We start from the raw sequence: 22,445 nt of genomic DNA on the forward strand, positions 1-22,445 counted from the left end.
GCCGGGGTTCTCCCCTACTCGGCGGGGCGGGGGCCCCGGCGGGATGGAGTGGCGTGAACCACTCCGGCGTCGGGCCGCCCCAAAGGTGTGGATTTCTCCGCACCTTTAGGAGCCAAGCCCTCACCCTGAGGGGCTAGGCCCATGCCGGAGTGGTTTCCGCTCCACCGGCTGGCGTGGAAGACCTTTGCCGCACTTACGCGTCGGCCATGGTGAAGGCTGTGGCCGAGGTGGAGGGAAAAGAGTGCCCCCACGGCACAGGCCCGCCGGCGGATCGGTGGGCCCCGATCGCAGGCCAGGCCACCGTGGGGGCACCCTCCGGGGCCAGATCGCCTCATGCGCCCCCCCCCCCCCACGACCCCAGAGCCCACCTGCGCCGTTTGGTCCCACCGGTAAGAGAGGTGGTTTGATTCTCGCCGGCGGGACAGGCATTCCAGCAGCAGGACTTCGGCCCATCGCGGGCCGGAGAATCACCAGAGGGGGGGGGGGGGGGGGGGGCGCCGACCGGCACGGCCCGATTCCCGCCCCTTCCGAATATCCGGTGCCGGAGAATTCAGCAACCGGCGGGGGTGGGATTCGCGACCTGCTCCCGCCGATTCTCTGACCCGGCGGGGGGTCGGAGAATCCTGCCCCTGATCTGTGGAATTCACTACCCCAGAGTGAAGTCGATGCCGGGACATTAAGTAAATTTAAGGAGGAGACAGGCAGACAGATTTTTAATTGGTAATGGGCTGAAGGGCTATGGAGAATGGACAGGAAAGTGGAATTGAGGCTGAGATTAGATCAGCCATGAACATATTGAGAGGTGGAGCTGGTTCGAGAGATTGAATGACCTACCCCTGCTCCTAGTTCTGATGTTCTTCCGAGTGTTATTGCATCTGCTTCCATCAGGTCAATAGATTATTGGGTACTGTGGGAATTAAGGCTTATGGTGACAGTGCAGGAAGTGAGGTTAACACAGGGGCTCCTGAATGGCAATGTTGGTCTAAATGGACTGCATCAGCTCTTATTGCTTGTGTTCCGTCACTGTTTCAGTCACTGCCTTCCAGATCCTAACAACTTCCTGTGCAAAAGAGAGAATTCTCAAATCGCCCCCAGATATTTTCTGTCAATTACCTTGTCTCTGCGTCCCGTCCCCCCCCCCCCCCAGTTTCTGAGCCTCCTGCCAGTGGAAAGATTTCCTCTTTATCCTATCAAAAAGACACGCCAATCAAACCTTAGCTTTCCCTGTTCTAAGGGAACAACCTCAGCTTCTCCAGCCTCATCATAGAAAAAGATCCAACAGGTTCTGACAATGCTGTAGCCAGCCACACAAATACAGAATGTTTACAGCACAGGAGGAGGCTGTTCGGCCCTTCATCTCTGTGTTGGCCCTCCTGCTGAAAGGAGCAATTCAGCTGGTCCTGCCTTTTCCCTGCATCCCTGCACATTCTTCCTTTTCAGATAAAGATCCAATTCCCCCTGGACCTTCCTCCACCACGCTCTCCCAGGCAGTGCATTCCAGACCCTAATTATTCGCCGTGTGGCAAAGATTTTCCGCCTGCTGCCATTGCTTCTGTCGCCAAATATTTTCAATCTCTTTGCCTTTTCGTTCCCGATCCTTTCACGAGCAGGAACAGTTTCTCACTATCTGCTCTGTCGAGGCCCCTCATGATTTTGAACGCCGCTATCAAATCTCCTCTCGGCCTTCTCGTCTCCAAGGAAAACAGTCTCAACGTCTCCAATCTATCCACGTCATTTAAGTTCCTCATTCCTGGAACCATTCTCGTGAATCTTTTTTAAATTCATTTTTACAGGATGTGGGCCGTTGCTGGCGAGGTCAGTGTTTGCTGCCCCTCCCTAGTTGCCCTTTGGAAGGCGGTGGTGAGCTGCCTTCTTGAACCGCTGCAGTCCCTGAGGCGTGGATGCACCAACAATGGGTGAGATCTTCCGCCTCCTATTGGCGGGATCTCCTGGACCCCCCCTGGACCCCCCCCCCCTTCGCCCCATAGGTTTCCCAGTGGGGTGGGACCAAACAGCGAGGCAAGAAGATCTCGCTGCCGGGAAACACACCACACGGAGGCTACAGAACCCAGCTCAATGCCTTTTCACAAGTACCCAATTGGGCGGCACGGTGGTACAGTGGTTAGCTCTGCTGCCTCACAACACCAGGGACCCAGGTTCAAATCCAGCCTTGGGTCACTGTCTGTGTGGAGTTTGCACGTTCTCCCTGTATCTGCGTAGGTCTCCTCCGGGTGCTCCGGTTTCCTCCCACAGTCCAAAGTTGTGCAGGTTAGGTGGATTGGCCATGATAAATTGCCCGTTAGTGTCCAAAGATGTGCAGATTAGGTGGGGTTATGGCGATAGGACGGGGAGTGGACCTATTTAGGGATCTCTTTCAAAAGGTCAGTGCAGGCTCAATGGGCCAAATGGCCTCCATCTGCGCTGTCAAGATTCTATGGTATCAAGTCCACCTCACTCACAATTATCCATTTATTTTCTCCCTGGTGCGGCAAATAAACTTTTCTCCTTTCAGCACCTCCTTCTTGCACTCCGCTGAAAGCAGAGAATGGATGGGAATATTCAATATCCTGGGCGGGATTCTCCCAACAGGAGACTAAGTGCCGACGCCAGAGTAAAAACCGGAGTGTTTTACTCCGGCGTCGGCACCCGTTCCCAGACCCCTATTCTCCCCCCCCCTTGGGGCTGGCAGGGGTGTCAGCGATTTACAGGGGCGGGGCCTCGGCACGACATCAGAGACCCGGCGCCACATAAAAGGCGTGACGCCTTGGGTCCTGCGCATGCGCCGTTCGGCCGGCGCCAACTAGCGCATGCACGATGGCCGTCCTCCCCCAGGCCGCCCCGCACAAAGATGGCGCATGGATCCAGGCTCGCCGGCGGAAGAAAGGAGGCCGCCGACAGAGAGGCCGACCCGCCGGTCGGTGGATCCCGATCGCGGGCCAGGCCACTCCGGAGGGCCACCCCGGGGTTGGAACCCCCCCTCCCTCCCCACAGGCCGCTCCCGGCCCTTGAGGCCCCAGGTGCCGCCGGCCCGAGAGCTGGTTAGAACGGCGCCGGCGGGACTGTCATTTTTTTCGACCGCCGCCCGCCCTTTGAGGCGATTCTCCGAGCAGCCCGGCGTGATTCGTGTGGCGCTGGTTTCGGGGGGTGGGAGAATCGCGTGCGGGTGTCGGGGTGGCGTGGCGCGATTCTCCCACCTGGCAGGGGTGGGGGGGAGGGGGGGGGAGGGGGGGGGGGATACCACCCCCTAAGTTTGACAGTGAGAGACAAAGAGCAGATATTTCCACTGGTGAGGGACACCTAATGAGGGATCATCACGATCAGACAATGCACTAGTAAGTCCAATAGGGATTTTAAGGGAAACGACTTAACCCGGAGAATGATTGGATTGTGGAACGTACTAGAAGAAGTAGTTGAGTCAAATAACATTGATGCATTTAAGGAGAAGCGAGGTAAACACAAGAGAGAAAAAGGGTGAGAAGGATTTGTTGATGGGGTTACATGAAATGAAATGAAAATGAAAATGAAAATCGCTTATTGTCACAAGTAGGCTTCAATGAAGTTACTGTGAAAAGCCCCTAGTCGCCACATTCCGGCGCCTGTTCAGGGAGGCTGTTACAGGAATTGAACCATGCTGCTGGCCTGCCTTGGTCTGCTTTCAAAGCCAGTGATTTAGCCCTGTGCTAAAGGGTGGGTGGAGGAAGCATAAAGAACTGCATGAATTTGCTGGGATGAATGGTCTATTTCTGCACTGTAAAAATGACACCCACAATCACCACGTAAACACCCGGGACCTGCTCATTGGTAACATAAAAGCCACAACATTTGCCATCAATACAACCCCTTCAATTTGATCAGGAATGCAGGAGGTGCAATTTACAGCAAAAAACAGCTGCAATATAACCGAGTAAAACATCCTCGGGTTCTTCACGGGAGAGTTGGCAGACAAAATTTGGCATTGAGCCACATAAGGAGATAGTATAGCTGCTGACCCCTGGTCAAAGAGGTGGCTTTTAGGGGGTGTCTTAAAAGGGAAGAGAGAGGCAGAGAGGTAGGAAGGGAATGTGAGCATTTTTGGAGCATAGGCAACTGGACTGACGATTTAAAATGGTCTTCAGACCTCACCCTCCACTTTGACTCTCTCAAACTATGCCATAACAGTAGTTTTGTTATCAGTTGGCCTGATTGATTGCTATTTTCTCTCAGGATGCAGAATTATAATATATCATACAGCAACAGTGGTGTCATCCAAGGTCCAGTTGGTAAAACTATCTCACCTCTTGTGTCAAGGGACGTGGGCTCGACCCTCAGTTTTGAGGGCAAAACTCTTGGCCGACACTCCAGTGCATTACTGAGGAAGCGCTGCACTGTTGGAGGTACGTGTTCCGGAGGAGCTGGTTAGCTTAGACCCTGTCTATCCTCTCAGGCGGACACTAAGGATCCCATGACACAACTCGAAGAAGAACAGGGTAGTCCTGTCCATTATTCCCCTCAGCGTCATTGAGCCATATAAGGAGATAGTATAGCTGCTGACGCTTGGTGGTGTTTGTGGGGGTCATTTTTACACTGCAGGAGCATTATCCCATTATTCCCCTCAGCAGATTATCCGGTCATTGTCTCATTGCTGGAGCTTGCTGTGAGCAGGTTGGCTGCCTCAGTTCCAACAGTGTCTACCTTTCTATACATACTTGATTGGCTGTGACGAGCTTTGGGGTACCCTGAGATAATGAATGACACAATATAAATGCAAGTTTCTTTTTCGTTCAGCTAAATATCGCCACCTGTGGCTTGCAATAGCTGAACATCGACATACCTACCAGTTTCCACCTGAACTATGGATAGTTTCAATATTATAAATGCGCACTCGGTTGAAATAGTGTTCAGACGATTGGAAGTGAGACCTTACATCCAAATCAGTGAGGTGGATCAAAACAGCTACATCCGTGAATTATTTTCAAAATGCTCGATAGAGGCTCGTTCTTTACTGACATAACAAGGGCAGCAAGGTAACCGTGGTTAACGCTGTTGTTTCACAGCTCTAGGATCCCAGGTTCGATTCCCGGCTTGGGTCACTGTCTGTGTGGAGTCTGCATGTTCCCCCTGTGTGTGCGTGGGTTTCCTCCGGGTGCTCCGGTTTCCTCCCACAAGTCCCGAAAGACGTGCTTGTTAGGTGAATTGGACATTCTGAATTCTCCCTCTGTGTACCCGAACAGGCGCCGGAGTGTGGCGACTAGGGTTTTTTCACAGTCACTTCATTGCAGTGTTAATGTAAGCCTACTTGTGACACTAATAAAGATCATTATTATAACAAGGCCGGATGTGATTTGCTCCTGGCATTCATTGGATTGGATTGGATTTGCTTATTGTCATGTGTACCGAGGTACAGTGAAAAGTATTTTTCTGCGAGCAGCTCAACAGATCATTAAGTACATGAGAAGAAAAGGGAATAAAAGAAAATACATAATAGGGCAACACAAGGTATACAATGTAACTACATAAGCACTGGCATCGGATTAAGCATACAGGGTGTAGTGTTAATGAGGTCAGTCCATAAGGGGGTCATTTAGGAGTCTGGTAACAGCGGGGAAGAAGCTGTTTTTGAGTCTGTTCGTGCGTGTTCTCAGACTTCTGTATCTCCTGCCCGATGGAAGAAGTTGGAAGAGTGAGTAAGCCGGGTGGGAGGGATCTTTGATTATGCTGCCCGCTTTCCCCAGGCAGCGGGAGGTGTAGATGGAGTTAATGGATGGGAGGCAGGTTTGTGTGATGGACTGGGCGGTGTTCACGACTCTCTGAAGTTTCTTGCGGTCCTGGGCCGAGCAGTTGCCATACCAGGCTGTGATGCAGCCCGATAGGATGCTTTCTGTGGTGCATCTGTAAAAGTTGGTAAGGGTTAATGTGGACATGCCGAATTTCCTTAGTTTCCTGAGGAAGTATAGGCGCTGTTGTGCTTTCTTGGTGGTAGCGTCGACGTGGGTGGACCAGGACAGATTTTTGGAGACGTGCACCCCTAGGAATTACAAACTGCTAACCATCTCCACCTCGGCCCCGTTGATGCTGACAGGGGTGTGTCCAGTACTTTGCTTCCTGAAGTCAATGACCAGCTCTTTAGTTTTGCTGGCATTGAGCGATCCCACCCCCCCCCTGCCATTTTAACATCTACCTGTGCGAAAAATGAATGTTCTCCACAGTGCAAAGTGAGAGATCACTCAAATCTGGTTTCCACACACCAGTTTGAGAGGCCGTCACATGGGTTTGCCCCTGATTAATACCCAGGCAGCAGAACATTTGGACAATGCAGTAAAGTCAAAGAAACAGTCTCGATTACATCAACCGTGAATCAGCTGAAGCTCTGCACCGTGCACATACCTTCCATTGTAATGTGAATAGCCCAGGCCTTGGAACTCTGATTGACAATGATATTTTATCACATATATTTCAAAACTTCCATCCATATCTTCACTGGCAGCATTTTATTTTTTGAATTACCGCATAATGCTCAAGGGAACAATTCCAAAACATCAGGTGCGATTATATAGTGCCGTTATTGTCGTCAGGCATCTCCAGGCATGTCACAGGAATGTTATCAGGCAAAGTATGACACCGAGCCAGAAAATGAGGTATGAGGAACAGTGACCGGAGGCTTTGTTAAAGAGATAGAATTTAAGGAGCATCGTAAAGGGGTAGAGAGACGTGGAGAGGTTTTGGAAGGGAACTCCTGAGGTCAGTGTCTGCTGAAACAATTAATGCCCTCTTGAATACCCCGATTGAACCTGCCTCCACCACACTTCCAGGCAGTACATCCCAGGCGTGAACCACTCGCTGTGCGAGAATGGTTTTTTTCCCCACATCGCATTTGCTTCTTTTGCAAATCACTTTAAATCTGTGCCTTCTTGTTCTCGAAACTTTTGGGAGCTGGAACGGTTTCTTCCCCCACTACTCTCTGCAGAAACACAGCAAGTATTAGGGGGGCACTGACCCCCTTCACTGCTGTCGCACTCCCACACAGGCATTAGGGTTCTCCCCTCTTCCCCACCCACCCCCCACACGTAAAGGGGAACCCAATACCCGCCCCCCCTTTGGAGAACAGTTTGCCCCCCTGTTAGAGCCCCCTTGGTATTGTCCCCTTCATGTGGCCACATAAGCAATGCCAATTTGGCACTGTCGGGGGGGCAATGCCCAGCCTTGGCCCATAACCTCCAGGGTCTCCAGGCAACTGTGCCCCCAGCGTGATCATCATGACTGTTTTTTTGCTTTTGAAAACCAGTAACGATTCGTACCAGCTTGACGTCATGCCACCAGAGGGGGCGGAGAGATTGTGGGCGAACGGGATGACCGAAAGCCGTTCAATCACATTAAAATTAATTCAAATTCATGGAAATCAAGTTCACACCCAGAAGGGCGTGAACCTGATTACATCACCAGCAGGGCGTGGGGAAGATGGCAAACTGAGATCTTGCCAGCGGAAATCCCGTTTTGGCCCTCTCGCCAGATTTAGCAGCCATTTTGCACCCTGCAGGGAACAGGGTGGTTCGATCTCACCTTGACGTTTCCTATCCCTGGAAATAAAGCCCAGAATACCACATGTTTTAACCGCTCTCTCCACCTATCCTGCCACATTTAATAACTTACACCATTATTTGATTTTCATTCTGAAAGAGTTTACAATTTACTGATGTGATTTCCGGGAGGTGCAATATTGCAGGCAATGAAAATTCCAGATCAGTGACTATAACGCCTATTGGCAGTCCGCTGGTTTAGTGTTGTACTCACCTCTGAGTCAGAGGCTCCTGGGTTCAAACCCCACCCCAGAGACTTTCAACACAAAATCCAGGTGCATGCTCCATTGACAAAGCTGAAGAAATGCTGCACAGTCCGAAGTGCCACCTTTTCAACAAGATTTCAAAATCGAGTCTCAGTCACCTCTCTCAGGTGGGAGTAAGCGATCCCACAGCACACACCTTCCCCGATGTTCTATTTTTTATAAATTTAGAGTACCCAATTCATTTTTCCCAATTAAAGAGCAATTTAGCATGGCCAGTCTACCTACCCTGCACATCTTTTGGGTTGTGGGAGCGAAGCCCATGCAAAGACGGGGAGAAAGTGCAAACTCCACACGGACCGTGACCCAGAGCCGGGATCGAACCTGGGACCTCAGCGCTGTGAGACAGCAGTGCTACCACTGCACCACCGTGCTGCCCTATTCCCTGATGTTCTGACCAATGCTGATCATTGAACTGACATTAAACAACAAATGATCTGGTCGCTCTCTGGTTGCTGTGTTGAGGGACCTTGCTACGTGCAAATCGTCTGTTGTGTTCTGTACATTAGAACAGCACTACTGCAATAGTATTTTACTCACTGTAAAGCACTCGAGATCATGAAGGGTGCTATGTAAATGCAAGTCTTTCTTTCCATTCAGTAGCTAATCAGATCCAGGCTGCTCAACTAACAATCAAGGTGCTAACTTGAGGCAGTTACACTTTAACATTTTATTTTAAAAGGGGAGCAATCGCTCTCGAAAGGTGTTTAATTTCAGATTTTGGTAAGTTTGCAAAGTATCCAAGTGTTCTTATACGCCCCAGAAGCATTTTATAAAACCACTTCGACACTGCAATACAGTTGCTTTCTACATGGTGTCATCTGACATTCTCTTCTCCACAAACCATTTTGCGTCTTATTCATTACGCTGCGAAAACCTATTTATAACAGTACTGAAACTGCAACTGGGATTTGCTCTTTGTACTTGTGGTCAGTATGTAACACAGGAAGTGAGATGGACTAGAGGAAGGCCGGGAGGTTCTGATTCCAACCTAATGCTAACTGGTGACAATGAGGCTCATTTACCATTTTAAACCCCGCTTGTAAAGCTATCCGATTGACTGAATTGGAACAAACAATTGAGAGGGGCATCAATCAGCCATCCCACCCCAACACACCCCAATCTCGCTGGGCAAATACGGGGCTTAAGTGGGAGCTAGAGGAAGATATGAAGAGATAGGGAGAGAGATGGAGAAGGAGATAGAAGTGGGAAAACTGCAAGATTAAACAGGATTAGGAAAGAGGACCACAGCAGCCGTAACCTGCCTTCATCCTCAAATCACATCACACTCCATCTCCCAGCACTGCTTCATTCAGGTACTTCAGGCAATTCTCTTGATTTTGCTGATATATTGAACCCTAATAATACTAGCGATCCCTTCTTCCCTACTTCCAGCCGGTGCAACCAAGCATTCAATAACATCCCACAGCCGCAACACACCTTCCTAATGTGTGACAAACACTCTCAATTATGTTTTAAATCAAATCAGGTTCGGTGATCTGCACACCACACTCCCAATAATTGTTACATTTTCACAGTGATGTATACCCAATAAACATCGGTAAAAAGGGTGTCAGTTCATCAGGAAATCCTTGACCTCCCTTTGTAAATTGATGCAAATTTCATTTGGGATACTTTTGTATTGGCATGTTTCAGTGATAGTAATAGTGGGTCTCTCGGAGCAAATGGGAACGCAATGATTGTGGTATCGGAAATGGATCGGAAAGGAACGAAGGTGAAGGTGAAAATTGAAATTTGGGCGGCACGGCAGCACAGTGGTTAGCACTGCTGCCTCACAGCACCCAGGGATCCAGATTCGATTCCCGGCTTGGGTCACTGTCTGTGCGGAGTCTGCACGTTCTCCCCGTGTCTGCGTGGGTTACCTCCGGGTGCTCCGGTTTCCTCCCTTAAGTGCCGAGAGACGTGCCGTTAGGTGAATTGGACATTCTGAATTCTCCCTCTGTGTACCCGAACAGGCGCTGGGATGTGGCGACTAGGGGCTTTTCACAGTAACTTCATTGCAGCGTTAATGTAAGCCTACTTGTGACACTGATAAAGAGTAAATAGGAACCAGCCAGCCCAAGCCCCCTCTTCTATCATTCAACTTGATCATGGCTGACCTGTCTTTACTGCATCTACTTGCCTTGGTTCTGTAACCCTTAATACTCTTACCAAATCTCAGTGTTGGCATGTTCCTCTCGCGCCAGCCCCCCCACCCACCCCCAGCACCCACCTCCCTACCAGCCTCTGCATCTAGTTATACTTTGAACTGGCATCTTTTGACAATAAGAGCAACAATTAGGGAGCAAGGCAAGGAGTTGTCACGAACCTGTCCAGGAAAACCAGTTGGCTCTCTGGCCCATAGAACCAGTTGTAGTTGGAGTCAGCAATGCCCACGCTCCTCTGGAACCCGGGCAACAGGGTGGCATAGAAAAACCAGAAGTGCTGCTTGAGCCAAGGGCTGCCAGTGTGGTTCAGGTGGAAATGCCTTAGTGCCAGGAAGACATACTGGGTGATGGATTTGGACGTGTAGCTGCCATACGCCACTCCTTCGTCCAAGGAGCCATCGACGACGTGGTCCAGCAGGAAGATGGTCTTCTCCATCACATCGATGGCAATCTGCTTACAGAGCAGGGCCGTCTGGGGCTCGTGAGGGGTCAACACCAGGGCACCCATCAGCACTGCCAGGGTGTTGGTGGCCTGGTGATTGTGCAGGTAATGCTTGCCCCAAGCCCTGTACTTGGAAAACTCGTAGAGTTCCTTGGTGACGGTGTGGATCTTCTCCAGGTAGCCCTGCCTCCTGGGCGCGTCCAGGAATGGGTAGAGGAAGTCGTAGGCGGTCACAAAGCCGGTCAAAGAGTGTGCCACAGGCACCTCATCGTTGGGTGCCGCCTGGACCTGCCAACGCGGGTAGCCAGCCATCCTGTCCAGGTAGTCCAAGGCGAAGTCCAAAGCTGCTTGGTCCTCAGGGTAGAGCAGGCAGTACAGACTCAGCACCCCCAGGTTGTTGCCATAGACTTCATTCCACTTGGAGGTGAAGCTCAGGTGGTCGCTGGGCGGCAGGTAGAAGGTGGATTTGGTCAGCATGGTCCTCACAGCATTCCTGATAGTCCGGGTGATGGCCGAGTGGCTGGTGTGGGACTTCTGCCGCAGGATCCTCACATCCCGGGGGCTGAAGTACAGCAGAGGGTGAGGCAGTTCGTACAGCTCCTCCGAGTAGCCGCTGCGATCCCAGTGAACCTCCCTGTGTGCCAGCCCAGGGCGCAGCAGAGAGAGGAGCAGGCAGCCTGGCACAATCCACGCCATATTCCAGTGTACCAGCCCTGCGCTGCTCTCTCACACACTGCATTGGCTAGCTGATGGACAGAGACACATTAACTCAGTCAGTCTCCACGCTGCTCCCACTTTAACACTCGCGCCTCTTGCGGCAAATAGCCCACTGTCAGCTCAAAGCTGCCAAACTCTATCCACACAGCCCAGCGGGAAACTTTCCTCCGAGCCTGTCCCCCTCACCCAGCCTCCCCTCTCTCTCTCCCTCACTATCTCTCCCTCCCTCTCTCTCTCGCACACACTCTCTCCCTCCCTCTCTCACACACACTCTCTCTCTCCCTCACTCTCTCTCTCACCCTATCTCTCTCACACACACTCACTCTCTCCCTCACTCTCACACACACACTCTCTCCCTCACTCTCTCACTCTATCTCTCCCTCCCTCTCTCTCACTCTATCTCTCCCTCCCTCTCTCTCTCACACACTCTCCCTCACTCTCTCTCCCTCATTATCTCTCCCTCGCTCTCTCACACACGCACTCTCTCTCTCCCTCACTCTCACTCTATCTCTCCCTCCCTCTCTCTCACAGACACTCTCTCCCTCACTCTCTCTCTCTCTCACTCTATCTATCCCTCCCTCTCTCATTCTATCTCTCCCTCCCTCTCTCTCTCACACACACTCTATCCTCTATCTCTCCCCTCCTCTGGCTCTCTCACTCTATCTCTCCCTCTCTCTCTCACACACACTCTCTCCCCTCGTCTGGCTCTCTCACACACACTCTATCTCTCCCTCCCTCTCTCTCACATACACACTCCCTCCTCTCCTCTGGCTCTCTCTCTCTCTGTCTCTCCCTCCCTCTCTCACACACACTCTATCTCTCCCCTCCTCTGGTTCTCTCTCACACACACACTCTCCCCTCCCCGGCTCTCTCTCTCTCACTCTATCTCTCCCTCCCTCTCCTTCACGCTATCTCTCCCTCCCTCTCTCTCACTCTATCTCTCCCTCCCTCTCTCTCTCACCCACACTCTATCCCGCCCTCTCTCTCACACACTCTATCCCTCCCTCTCTCTCACACACTCTATCCCTCCCTCTCTCACACACACACACACTCTATCTCTCCCTCCCTCTCTCTCACTCTATCTCTACCTCCCTCTCTCTCTCTCTCTCTCACTCTATCTCTCTCTCACACACACTCTATCTCTCCCTCCCTCTCACTCTATCTCTCCCTCTCTCTCTCACACACACTCTATCTCCCCCTCTCTCTCTCCCTCCATCTCCCTCTCTTGCCCTCACACTATCTCTCCCCTCCTCTGGCTCTCTCTCACACACACACTCTCCCCTCCCCGGCTCTCTCTCTCTCACTCTATCTCTCCCTCCCTCTCCTTCACGCTATCTCTCCCTCCCTCTCTCTCACTCTATCTCTCCCTCCCTCTCTCTCTCACCCACACTCTATCCCGCCCTCTCTCTCACACACTCTATCCCTCCCTCTCTCTCACACACTCTATCCCTCCCTCTCTCACACACACACACACTCTATCTCTCCCTCCCTCTCTCTCACTCTATCTCTACCTCCCTCTCTCTCTCTCTCTCTCACTCTATCTCTCTCTCACACACACTCTATCTCTCCCTCCCTCTCACTCTATCTCTCCCTCTCTCTCTCACACACACTCTATCTCCCCCTCTCTCTCTCCCTCCATCTCCCTCTCTTGCCCTCACACTATCTCTCCCCTCCTCTGGCTCTCTCTCACACACACACTCTCCCCTCCCCGGCTCTCTCTCTCTCACTCTACCTCTCCCTCCCTCTCTCTCACTCTATCTCTCCCTCCCTCTCTCTCACTTTATCTCTCCCTCCCTCACTCTCTCACCCACACTCTATCCCGCCCTCTCTCACACACTCTATCCCTCCCTCTCTCTCTCTCACACACACACACTCTATCTCTCCCTCCCTCTCTCTCACTCTATCTCTCCCTCCCTCTCTCTCTCTCTCTCTCACTCTATCTCTCTCTCACACACACTCTATCTCTCCCTCCCTCTCACTCCATCTCCCTCTCTCTCCCTCACACTATCTCGCCCCTTCTCTGGCTCTTCCCCCCCCCCCCCCCACCCCCCACCCCATCCCAGCCTCCCCTCTCTCTCTCTCCCTCTCTCTCACTCTCTCCCTCTGCCCTCCCTCTCACTCTCCCTCCTCTCTCACTCTCCCCTCCCTCTCGCTCTCGCCCCTCCTCTCTCTCTCGCTCCTCCCCTCCTCTGACAGGGTGATCAGTGGCAGTTCATCGTCGGACAAACCGGTCTGATCAGTTATTTGTGATTTAGATCTCAACACCAGCCCCAACTCGCCCCGTCCCACATCCACAAATACAGCACAAGCGGATACTTTCTCCCTCTCTCTGCTGGGGGTGGCTCTGGCCTGGCAGCAGTGTCCCTGTCACTCTGTCTCTCTGCTGAAAGAAGCCCAACCCTCTCTCTCTAACAGGGCGAGACTCTCTTTGTACTGAGGCTGGGCTGTGTGGTGATATGCATCACTGTGTATACACAAGGGGTTAACGTAAATACACTACAACTAAGTAACCACTAGAGGGAGCACCAGAGATGTCATGACATGCAGACATACAGCCAATGGGTCATTACAACAGGACACAACCAATGGGTAATCAGGACACCCAGAGGTGGCATTACCACAAGGGGGCACTTCACAACCCATATAAAAGGACAGGGTACACATGCTCTGCCTCTTTCCACAGACAGACATCTAGAGAGTACATCAGGGTTGATCAGAAACATCACACCCACCACGTGGCTTAGAGCAGGCTGGTAAAGATAGGCTGAGTTACTACAGTTGGATTAGCAAAGAGTCAAACTCATTTAAGAACTGTGTCAATAGCTCAATAAACACATTGTACTCATTTCATAGTCTGGGGCATCCTTTGTCAAAGCATACATCAAGGGAGCAGCTTAAGCTAAACAAAGCAGCATAACACAACAGTCTCTCTCTCACTCTCTGTACTGGGACTAGTCGCCCTCTCTCTCTCTGTACTGGGACTAGTCTCTCTCTCTGTACTGGGACTAGTCTCTCTCTCTCTCTCTGTACTGGGACTAGTCTCTCTCTCTGTACTGGGACTAGTCTCTCTCTCTCTCTCTGTACTGGGACTAGTCTCTCTCTCTGTACTGGGACGAGTCTCTCTCTCTGTACTGGTACTAGACTCTCTCTCTCTCTTTCTGTACTGGGACTTGTCCCTCTCTCTCTCTCTCTGTAGTGGGACGAGTCTCTCTCTCTGCACTGGGACTAGTCTCTCTCTCTCTCTCTCTCTGTGTACTGGGACTAGTCTCTATCTCTCTGTATTGGGACTAGTCTCTCTCTCTCTCTCTGTACTGGGACTAGTCTCTCTCTCTCTCTCTGTACTGGGACTAGTCTCTCTCTCTCTCTCTCTCTGTACTGGGACTAGTCTCTCTCTCTCTCTCTCTCTCTCTCTGTACTGGGACTAATCTCTCTCTCTCTCTGTACTGGGACTAGTCTCTCTCTCTCTCTCTGTGTACTGGGACTAGTCTCTCTCTCTCTGTGCTGAGACTTGTCACTCTCTCTCTCTCTGTGCTGGGACTAGTCTCTCTCTCTCTCTCTGTACTGGGACTAGTCTCTCTCTCTCTCTCTCTCTGTACTGGGACTAGTCTCTCTCTCTCTCTCTCTCTCTCTGTGTACTCGGACTAGTCTCTATCTCTCTGTATTGGGACTAGTCTCTCTCTCTCTCTCTGTACTTGGACTAGTCTCTCTCTCTCTCTGTGTAGTGGGACGAGTCTCTCTCTCTGTACTGGGACGAGTCTCTCTCTCTCTCTCTCTCTGTGCTGGGGCTAGTCTCTCTCTCTCTCTCTGTTAGGACTAGTCTCTCTCTCTCTCTGTACTGGGACTGGTCTCTCTCTCTCTCTGTACTGGGACTAGTCTCTCTCTCTCTCTCTCTCTCTCTACTGGGACTAGTCTCTCTCTCTCTATCTCTGTAGTGGGACGAGTCTCTCTCTCTGTGCTGGGACTAGTCTCTCTCTCTCTCTCTCTCTGTACTGGGACTAGTCTCTCTCTCTCTCTCTCTCTCTGTGCTGGGACTAGTCTCTCTCTCTCTCTCTCTGTACTGGGTCTAGTCTCTCTCCCTCTCTCTGTACTGGGACTAGTCTCTCTCCCTTTCTCTGTACTGGGACTAGCCTCTCTCTCTCTGTGTACTGGGACTAGTCTCTCTCTCTGTGTACTGGGACTAGTCTCTCTCTCTCTCTGTGTACTGGGACTAGTCTCTCTCTCTCTCTCTCCCTCTCTCTGTACTGGGACTAGTCTCTCTCTCTCTCTCTGTACTGGGACTAGACTCTCTCTCTCTCTCTCTCTGTACTGGGACTAGTCTCTCTCTCTCTCTGCACTGGGACTAGTCTCTCTCTCTCTGTACTGGGACTAGTCTCTCTCTCTCTCTGTGCTGGGGCTAGTCTCTCCCTCTCTCTCTGTACTGGGACTAGTCTCCCTCTCTCTCTCTGTACTGGGACTAGTCTCTCTCTCTCTCTCTCTGTACTGGGACTTGTCTCTCTCTCTCTCTGTACTGGGACTAGTCTCTCTCTCTCTATGTACTGGGACTAGTCTCTCTCTCTCTCTCTGTATTAGGACTAGACTCTCTCTCTCTCTCTCTCTGTACTGGGACTAGTCTCTCTCTCTCTCTGCACTGGGACTAGTCTCTCTCTCTCTGTACTGGGACTAGTCTCTCTCTCTCTCTGTGCTGGGGCTAGTCTCTCCCTCTCTCTCTGTACTGGGACTAGTCTCCCTCTCTCTCTCTGTACTGGGACTAGTCTCTCTCTCTCTCTCTCTGCACTGGGACTAGTCTCTCTCTCTGTACTGGGACTAGTCTCTCTCTCTCTATGTACTGGGACTAGTCTCTCTCTCTCTCTGTACTGGGACTAGTCTCTCTCTCTCTCTGTGTGCTGGGGCTAGTCTCTCCCTCTCTCTCTGTACTGGGGCTAGTCTCCCTCTCTCTCTCTGTACTGGGACTAGTCTCTCTCTTTCTCTCTGTACTGAGACTTGTTACACTCTCTCTGTCTGTGCTGGGACTAGTCTCTCTCTCTCTCTGTACTGGGACTAGTCTTTCTCTCTCTCTCTCTCTCTGTTCTGGGACTAGTCTCTCTCTCTCTGTGCTGAGACTTGTCACTCTCTCTCTCTCTGTGCTGGGACTAGTCTCTCTCTCTCTCTCTGTACTGGGACTAGTCTCTCTCTCTCTCTCTCTCTGTGCTGGGACTAGTCTCTCTCGTCTCTCTGTACTGGGAATAGTCTCTCTCTCTCTCTCTCTGTACTGGGACTCGTCTCTCTCTAGCTCTGTACTGGGACTAGACTCTCTCACTCTGTACTGGGACTAGACTCTCTCACTCTGTACTGGGACTAGTCTCTATCTCTCTGTACTGGGACTAGTCTCTATCTCTCTGTACTGGGACTAGTCTCTCTCTTTCTGTACTGGGACTAGTCTCTCTCTATCTCTGTACAGGGACTAGTCTCTCTCTTTCTGTACTGGGACTAGTCTCTCTCTCTCTCTGTACTGGGACTAGTGATGCGACCATCAATTCACTGAGAGACACATTGAAAATTAAACCGTGTTTCCATTCACCACATTCACCCCCTGTTTAAAAAATTAAGTCCGGCGGGGGTGACGTGTTTACAGATTCAGTCAGTCTGGTGCCCGGATCGTACGTTGCGACCGCCGAAGCACTGGTGTTGCTGCTGTTTCGGGTGGCTGTGGAGCTGGGCCGGGAGCAGGCACAGGCGTGGACTCCTGGAGCGGCTCTTCCAGAGCTTCATTCCTGTGGACCGGTGCGGCGGGTGGGAGGGAGCGCGAGAACCATATCGGGGTAGGGCGCTGAACATGGGAGGTTGGATAGGGGTACTGGCGCTGAACATGGGAGGTTGCACGGGACCTAGTGTGGGGGATGCAGTAGTGGTCGTGGTGTCGGAGCCTGCGGGCGCCAGGTCCCGGAGGGAGACGGTATCCTGCCAGCCATCGGGGTGTCTGATAAACGCATAGTGTGGGTTGGAGTGCAAGAGCTGGACCCTCTCTACCAGGGAGTCAGTCTAATGGCTCCGGACATGTTTTCGGAGGAGGATTGGACCCGGTGTCATCAGCCAGGGCGGAAGCGAGGCCCCTGAGGTAGCTCCCCTAGGGAAAACAAACAAGCGGTCATGGGGGGTCTGGTTTGTGGCCGTGCAAAGGAGGGACCTAATGGAGTGGAGCGCATTGGGGAGGACCTCCTGCCAGTGAGAAACCGGGAGATTCCTGGACTGTAGGGTCAGTAGGACGGTCTTCCAGACCGTCGCGTTCTCCCGCTCCACCTGCCTGTTTCCCCTGGGGTTATAGCTGGTAGTCCTGCTCGAGGTGATGCCCTTACTGAGCAGGTACTGACGCAGTTCGTCGCTCATGAACGACGAGCCCCTGTCGCTGTGGACATAGCTGGGGAAACCGAACAGGGTGAAGACACTATGCAGGGCTTTGATGACTGTGATTTGGTCGATTCGCTAGATTTGGCAGTCTCTGGTTACAGCTTTGACCTCCTCGATGGAGTCGGGCAGGTTGCGGGTCTTGATGTGGTGGGAGAGCCGGGTCACCCCCCGGGTGGCAGAGGTCATCATGGATAGCACGTAATCGGTCATCTTGCGCGCTGGCGCACGTGCCGTGGGACAGGGCATCTGGGGGCTCGTTGAGCTTCCCAGGACGATATACTATATCGTAGTTGTAGGTGGAGAGTTCGATTTTCCACCTCAAGATCTTGTCATTCTTGATCTGGCCCCGCTGCGTATTGTCAAACATAAAGGTTGTTAGTCGGTGATGAGGGTAAACCTCCTACCAGCGAGGTAGTGCCTCCAGTGCTGTACGGCTTCCACGATGGCTTGAGCTTCTTTTTCGACCGAGGAGTGTCGAATTTCAGAGGTGGTGAGGGTGCGGGAAAAGAACGCTACCGGTCTGCCTGCTTGGTTGAGGGTGGCGGCGAGAGCGACCTCTGAGGCATCGCTCTCCACCTGGAAGGGGGCGGACCCGTCCACCGCGCACATTGCAGCTTTGGCGATGTCCGCCTTGATGCAGTTGAAGGCCTGGCGAGCCTCGGCTGCCAGTGGAAAAATGCTGGCCTTAAATAGTGGGCGGGCTTTGTCCGCATACTGGGGGACCCACTGGGCGTAATAGGAGAAAAATCCAAGGCACCTCTTCAGGGCCTTGGGGCAGTGAGGGAGAGGGAATTGGAGGAGGGGGCGCATACGGTCAGGGTCGGGCCCTGGGACCCCGTTTTCCACGATGTAGCCGAGGATGGCTAGCCTGGTTGTGCGGAAAACGCATTTCTTCTTGTTGTAGGTGAGATTGAGTTTTTTGGCGGTTTGGAGAAATTGGTGGAGGTTGGCGCCGTGGTCCTGCTGATCATGGCCGCAGATGGTTACATTGTCCAAGTACGGAAACATGGCCCGCAGCCCATACTGGTCCACCATTCGGTCCATCGCTCGATGGAACATCGAAACCCCATTTGTGACGCCAAAGGGGGCCCAGAGGAAATGGAAAAGGCGGCCATCTGCCTCAAACGCTATGTAGTGGCGATCCTCCGGGCGGATTGGGAGCTGGTGGTAAGCAGACTTCAGATCTACCATAGAGAACACGCGGTAGTGTGCGATCTGATTTACCATGTCTGCAATCCGGGGAAGGGGGTACGCATCGAGTTGCGTAAAGCGGTTAATGGTCTGGCTGTAATCAACCACCATCCGGAACTTTTCCCCGGTCTTGACGACCACCACCTGAGCTCTCCAGGAGCTATTACTAACTTCTATGACCCCTTCCCGCAAGAGATGCTGGACCTCGGACCTAATGAACGTCCTGTCCTGCATACTATACCACCTGCTTCTGGTGGCTATTGGCTTACAATCGGCGGTGAGGTTCGCAAAGAGGGGGGGGAGGGTCGATTTTTAGGGTCGCGAGGCTGCATATGGTGATCGGGGGCAGGGGTCCCCCGAGTTTAAGAGTTAGGCTCCTGAGGTTGCACTGAAAATCGAGTCCTACGAGGAGAGGAGCGCAAAGGTCTGGGAGCACATAATGTTTAAAATTAGCGTACTCAGCGCCCTGGATCGCTAGGGTTGCAGTAGTGCACCCTTGGATTTGCACCGAGTGCGACCCAGAGGCGAGGGAGATAGTTTGTCGTGTCGGGAATATTGGGAGCGAACAACGTCTTACCATGTCCGGGTGAATGAAGATCTCTGTGCTCCCGGAGTCGAAAAGGCAAGGTGTCTCGTACCCGTTTACCCGGACGGCCATCATGGAGCTCCGGAGGTGCTTCGGTCACGACTGGTCCAGGGTGACAGCGCTGAGCTGGGGGTAGCCGGCGGCGTGATTGGAGGTGCTGGGGCGGCCCCGCGATGGCTGCTGTCCATGTCGTTCGTACATCTCGGGCGGTGTAGCAGATGGCGGCCCCCGTTGGTCAAGCGTGGCGGGCCGTGAGGACGATGGCATCCAAGATGGTGGCCCCCATGGATCGCACGTGGCCGGCCACGTGGGGGAGGAAGGCCAAGATGGTGGCCCCCATGAGTCGCACGTGCGGTGCGGAGGCTGAGTCGGCAGACAAGCTGCCACTTTGCAGGGTCTGCAGGCCTGTGAGTCTGTGGATCGGGTCTGTGAGTTCGAGTTTTTAGACCTGGCCAGGCAGACCTTGGCGAAGTGTCCTTTTCGCCCGCAGTTACTACAGTTCGCGTTGCCGGCCGGGCAGTGCAGTCGGGGTTGTTGGGACTGGCCGGAAAAATAGCAGGGCAGCCCCCCCCATGATGGGCGGGCGGCCGCGCGGTGCAAGCCTGCGGTAGTCTCTGGTCAGGGGCCCACGAGGGGGTCGCGTGGTCGGCAGGTAACATAGTAAGGCTCTGAAACGCGACCTCCAGAGAGGCAGCTAGTGTTACCGTGTCCTCCAGGTCCTGGGCCCCTTTTCCTAGCAGGAAATGAAGGCCACGGGCCTGCCTGCCTGGTTGAGGGTGGCGGCCAGAGCTATGTCTTACATAGTTCGATCGGAGCCCCGCCACGTAAACGTCTCGGATAGCGAGCTCCATATGCTAAGGGGCCGTAACGGCCTGGTAGTTACAGTTGCGCGCAAGGGCTTTGAGGTCGCGTAGGTAGTCATCTAGCGACTCCCCGGGGCGCTGGCGGCGAGTGGTGAAGATGTGTCACGCGTAGACCTCGTTCACGGGCCGTACATATATGCGTTTGAGTAGTGCGAGGGCCTCTGTATAGGACGCGGCGCCGTCGAACTGGACAGAAATACGATGGATCACCCGTGCGTGGAGAAGACTCAGTTTCTGTTCGTCCGTGACGGATGGCGTAGACGACGCGGCGAGACAGGCCTTGAAGCATCGAAGCCAGTGCGAAAAAATTTCTCTCGCCTCCGCGGCCTGTGGATCGAGTTCCAGTCTATCAGGTTTGCGGGCTGATTCCATAGTAGTATTTTAAGCTGATTAAATTGATGCGATCATCAATTCACTGAGAGACACGTTGAGAAGTAAATCGTGGTTCCATTCACCACAACTAGTCTCCCTCTCTCTCTGTACTGGGACTAGTCCCTCTCTCTCTCTCTCTCTCTCTGTACTGGGTCTAGCCTCTCTCTCTCTCTCTCTCTGTACTGGGGCTAGTCTCTCTCTCTCTCTCTCTCTCTGTACTGGGTCTAGCCTCTCTCTCTCTCTCTCTCTGTACTGGGACTTGTCTCTCTCTCTCTCTGTACTGGGACTACTCATTCAGTCCAGTTTTTCCCCTGACTGCTAAGGCCTGCCAGGCCTTCAATCGTATCAAGGCAGACATCGCCAAGGCCACGATGCACGCGGTCGACGACTCCCTCCTCTTCCAGGTGGAGTGCGATGCATCGGACGTAGCTCTGGCCGCCACCCTCAACCAGGCAGGCAGGCCCGTGGCATTCTTTTCCCGCACCCTCCATGCCTCCGAAATTCGGCACTCCTCTGTCGAAAAGGAGCCCCAAGCCATAGTGGAAGCTGTGTGACATTGGAGGCATTACCTGGCAGACAGGCGATTCACTCTCCTCACTGACCAACGGTCGGTCGCCTTTTTGTTTAATAATACACAGCGGGGCAAGATCAAAAATGACAAGATCTTGAGGTGGAGGATCGAGCTCTCTACCTATAATTATGAGATCTTGTATCAACCGGGTAAGCTCAACGAGCCCCCTGATGCCCTTTCCCGCGATATATGTGCCAGCACACAAGTGGACCGACTCCGGGCTCTCCACTATGACCTCTGCCACCCGGGGGTCACGCGGTTCTTCCATTTCATCAAGGCCCGCAACCTGCCCTCCTGCATTGAGGAGGTCAGGACCATCACCAGAGACTGCCAGGTCTGCGCTGAGTGCAAGCCGCACTTCTACCGGCCAGATCGAGCGCACCTGGTGAAGGCCTCCCACCCCTTTGAGCGCCTCAGCATGGACTTCAAAGGGCCCCTTCACTCCACCGACCGCAACCCGTACTTTCTGAACGTGATTGATGAGTACTCCCGGTTCCCTTTCGCCATCCCGTGCCCCGATATGACTTCTGCCACGGTAATTAAAGCCCTCCACAGCATCTTCACTCTGTTCGGTTTCCCCACCTACATCCACTGCGACCGGGGATCCTCTTTCATGAGTGATGAGCTTCGTCAGTTCCTGCTCAGCAAGGGCATTGCCTCGAGCAGGACGACCAGCTACAATCCCTGGGGAAACGGGCAGGTGGAGAGGGAGAACAGGACGGTCTGGAAGGCTGTCCTGCTGGCCCTGCGGTCTAAAAATCTCCTGGTATCCCGCTGGCAGTAGGTCCTCGCCGACACGCTCCACTCCATCCGATCGCTCCTCTGCACAGCGACTGACGAGACCCTTCACGAACATGTGTTTGCCTTCCCCAGGGAGTCCACCTCCGGGGACTTGCTCCCAACATGGCTGACAGTTCCTGGACCCATCCTCCCTCGGAAGCATGTGGTCGAAAACGTCCACCTCCTACATGCAAACCCGCAGTATGCCTACGTGGCACACCCCGGCGGACGCCAGGACACAGTCTCCCTCCGGGACCTGGCACCCGCTGGATCCCCACCCAGCCAAGTTCTGCACACATGAGTACGGCCTCAACCGGGACCTTGGATTCATGTCGCATTAAGTTCACCCCCCACCATCTGGCCTGGGCTTGCTAAATCCTACCAACTGACCTGGCTTGAGACAATTCACACCTCTTTAACCTGGGGTTACCCCTCTCTCCAGTGGCTCCGTCAGGACCTGTAAAGACTTAATTACCTGCAAAGACTCGCATTCAAAGTATCGTCTTGCATCATTGACTTTGTCTATAGATGTGTTTCTGGAACCCACCTCTTCAT

The 22,445-nt window shown here is 52.9% G+C and overlaps 1 protein-coding gene across 1 annotated transcript in view; it reads right to left on the reverse strand.

Moving 5' to 3' along the window:
* Positions 1-11,322, reverse strand: part of LOC140385856 (dermatan-sulfate epimerase-like protein) — a 43,436-nt gene extending 32,114 nt beyond the window's left edge. The window contains exon 1 of the mRNA XM_072468449.1: positions 10,146-11,322. Within this exon, the coding sequence (XP_072324550.1) occupies positions 10,146-11,122 (977 nt within the window). The 5' untranslated portion in view covers positions 11,123-11,322. The remainder of the gene's footprint in view (positions 1-10,145) is intronic.
* Positions 11,323-22,445: the final 11,123 nt, after the last annotated feature.

The sequence above is a fragment of the Scyliorhinus torazame genome, chromosome 11 (genome assembly GCF_047496885.1).
Source record: "Scyliorhinus torazame isolate Kashiwa2021f chromosome 11, sScyTor2.1, whole genome shotgun sequence".
In the NCBI taxonomy this organism is placed as follows: domain Eukaryota; kingdom Metazoa; phylum Chordata; class Chondrichthyes; order Carcharhiniformes; family Scyliorhinidae; genus Scyliorhinus; species Scyliorhinus torazame.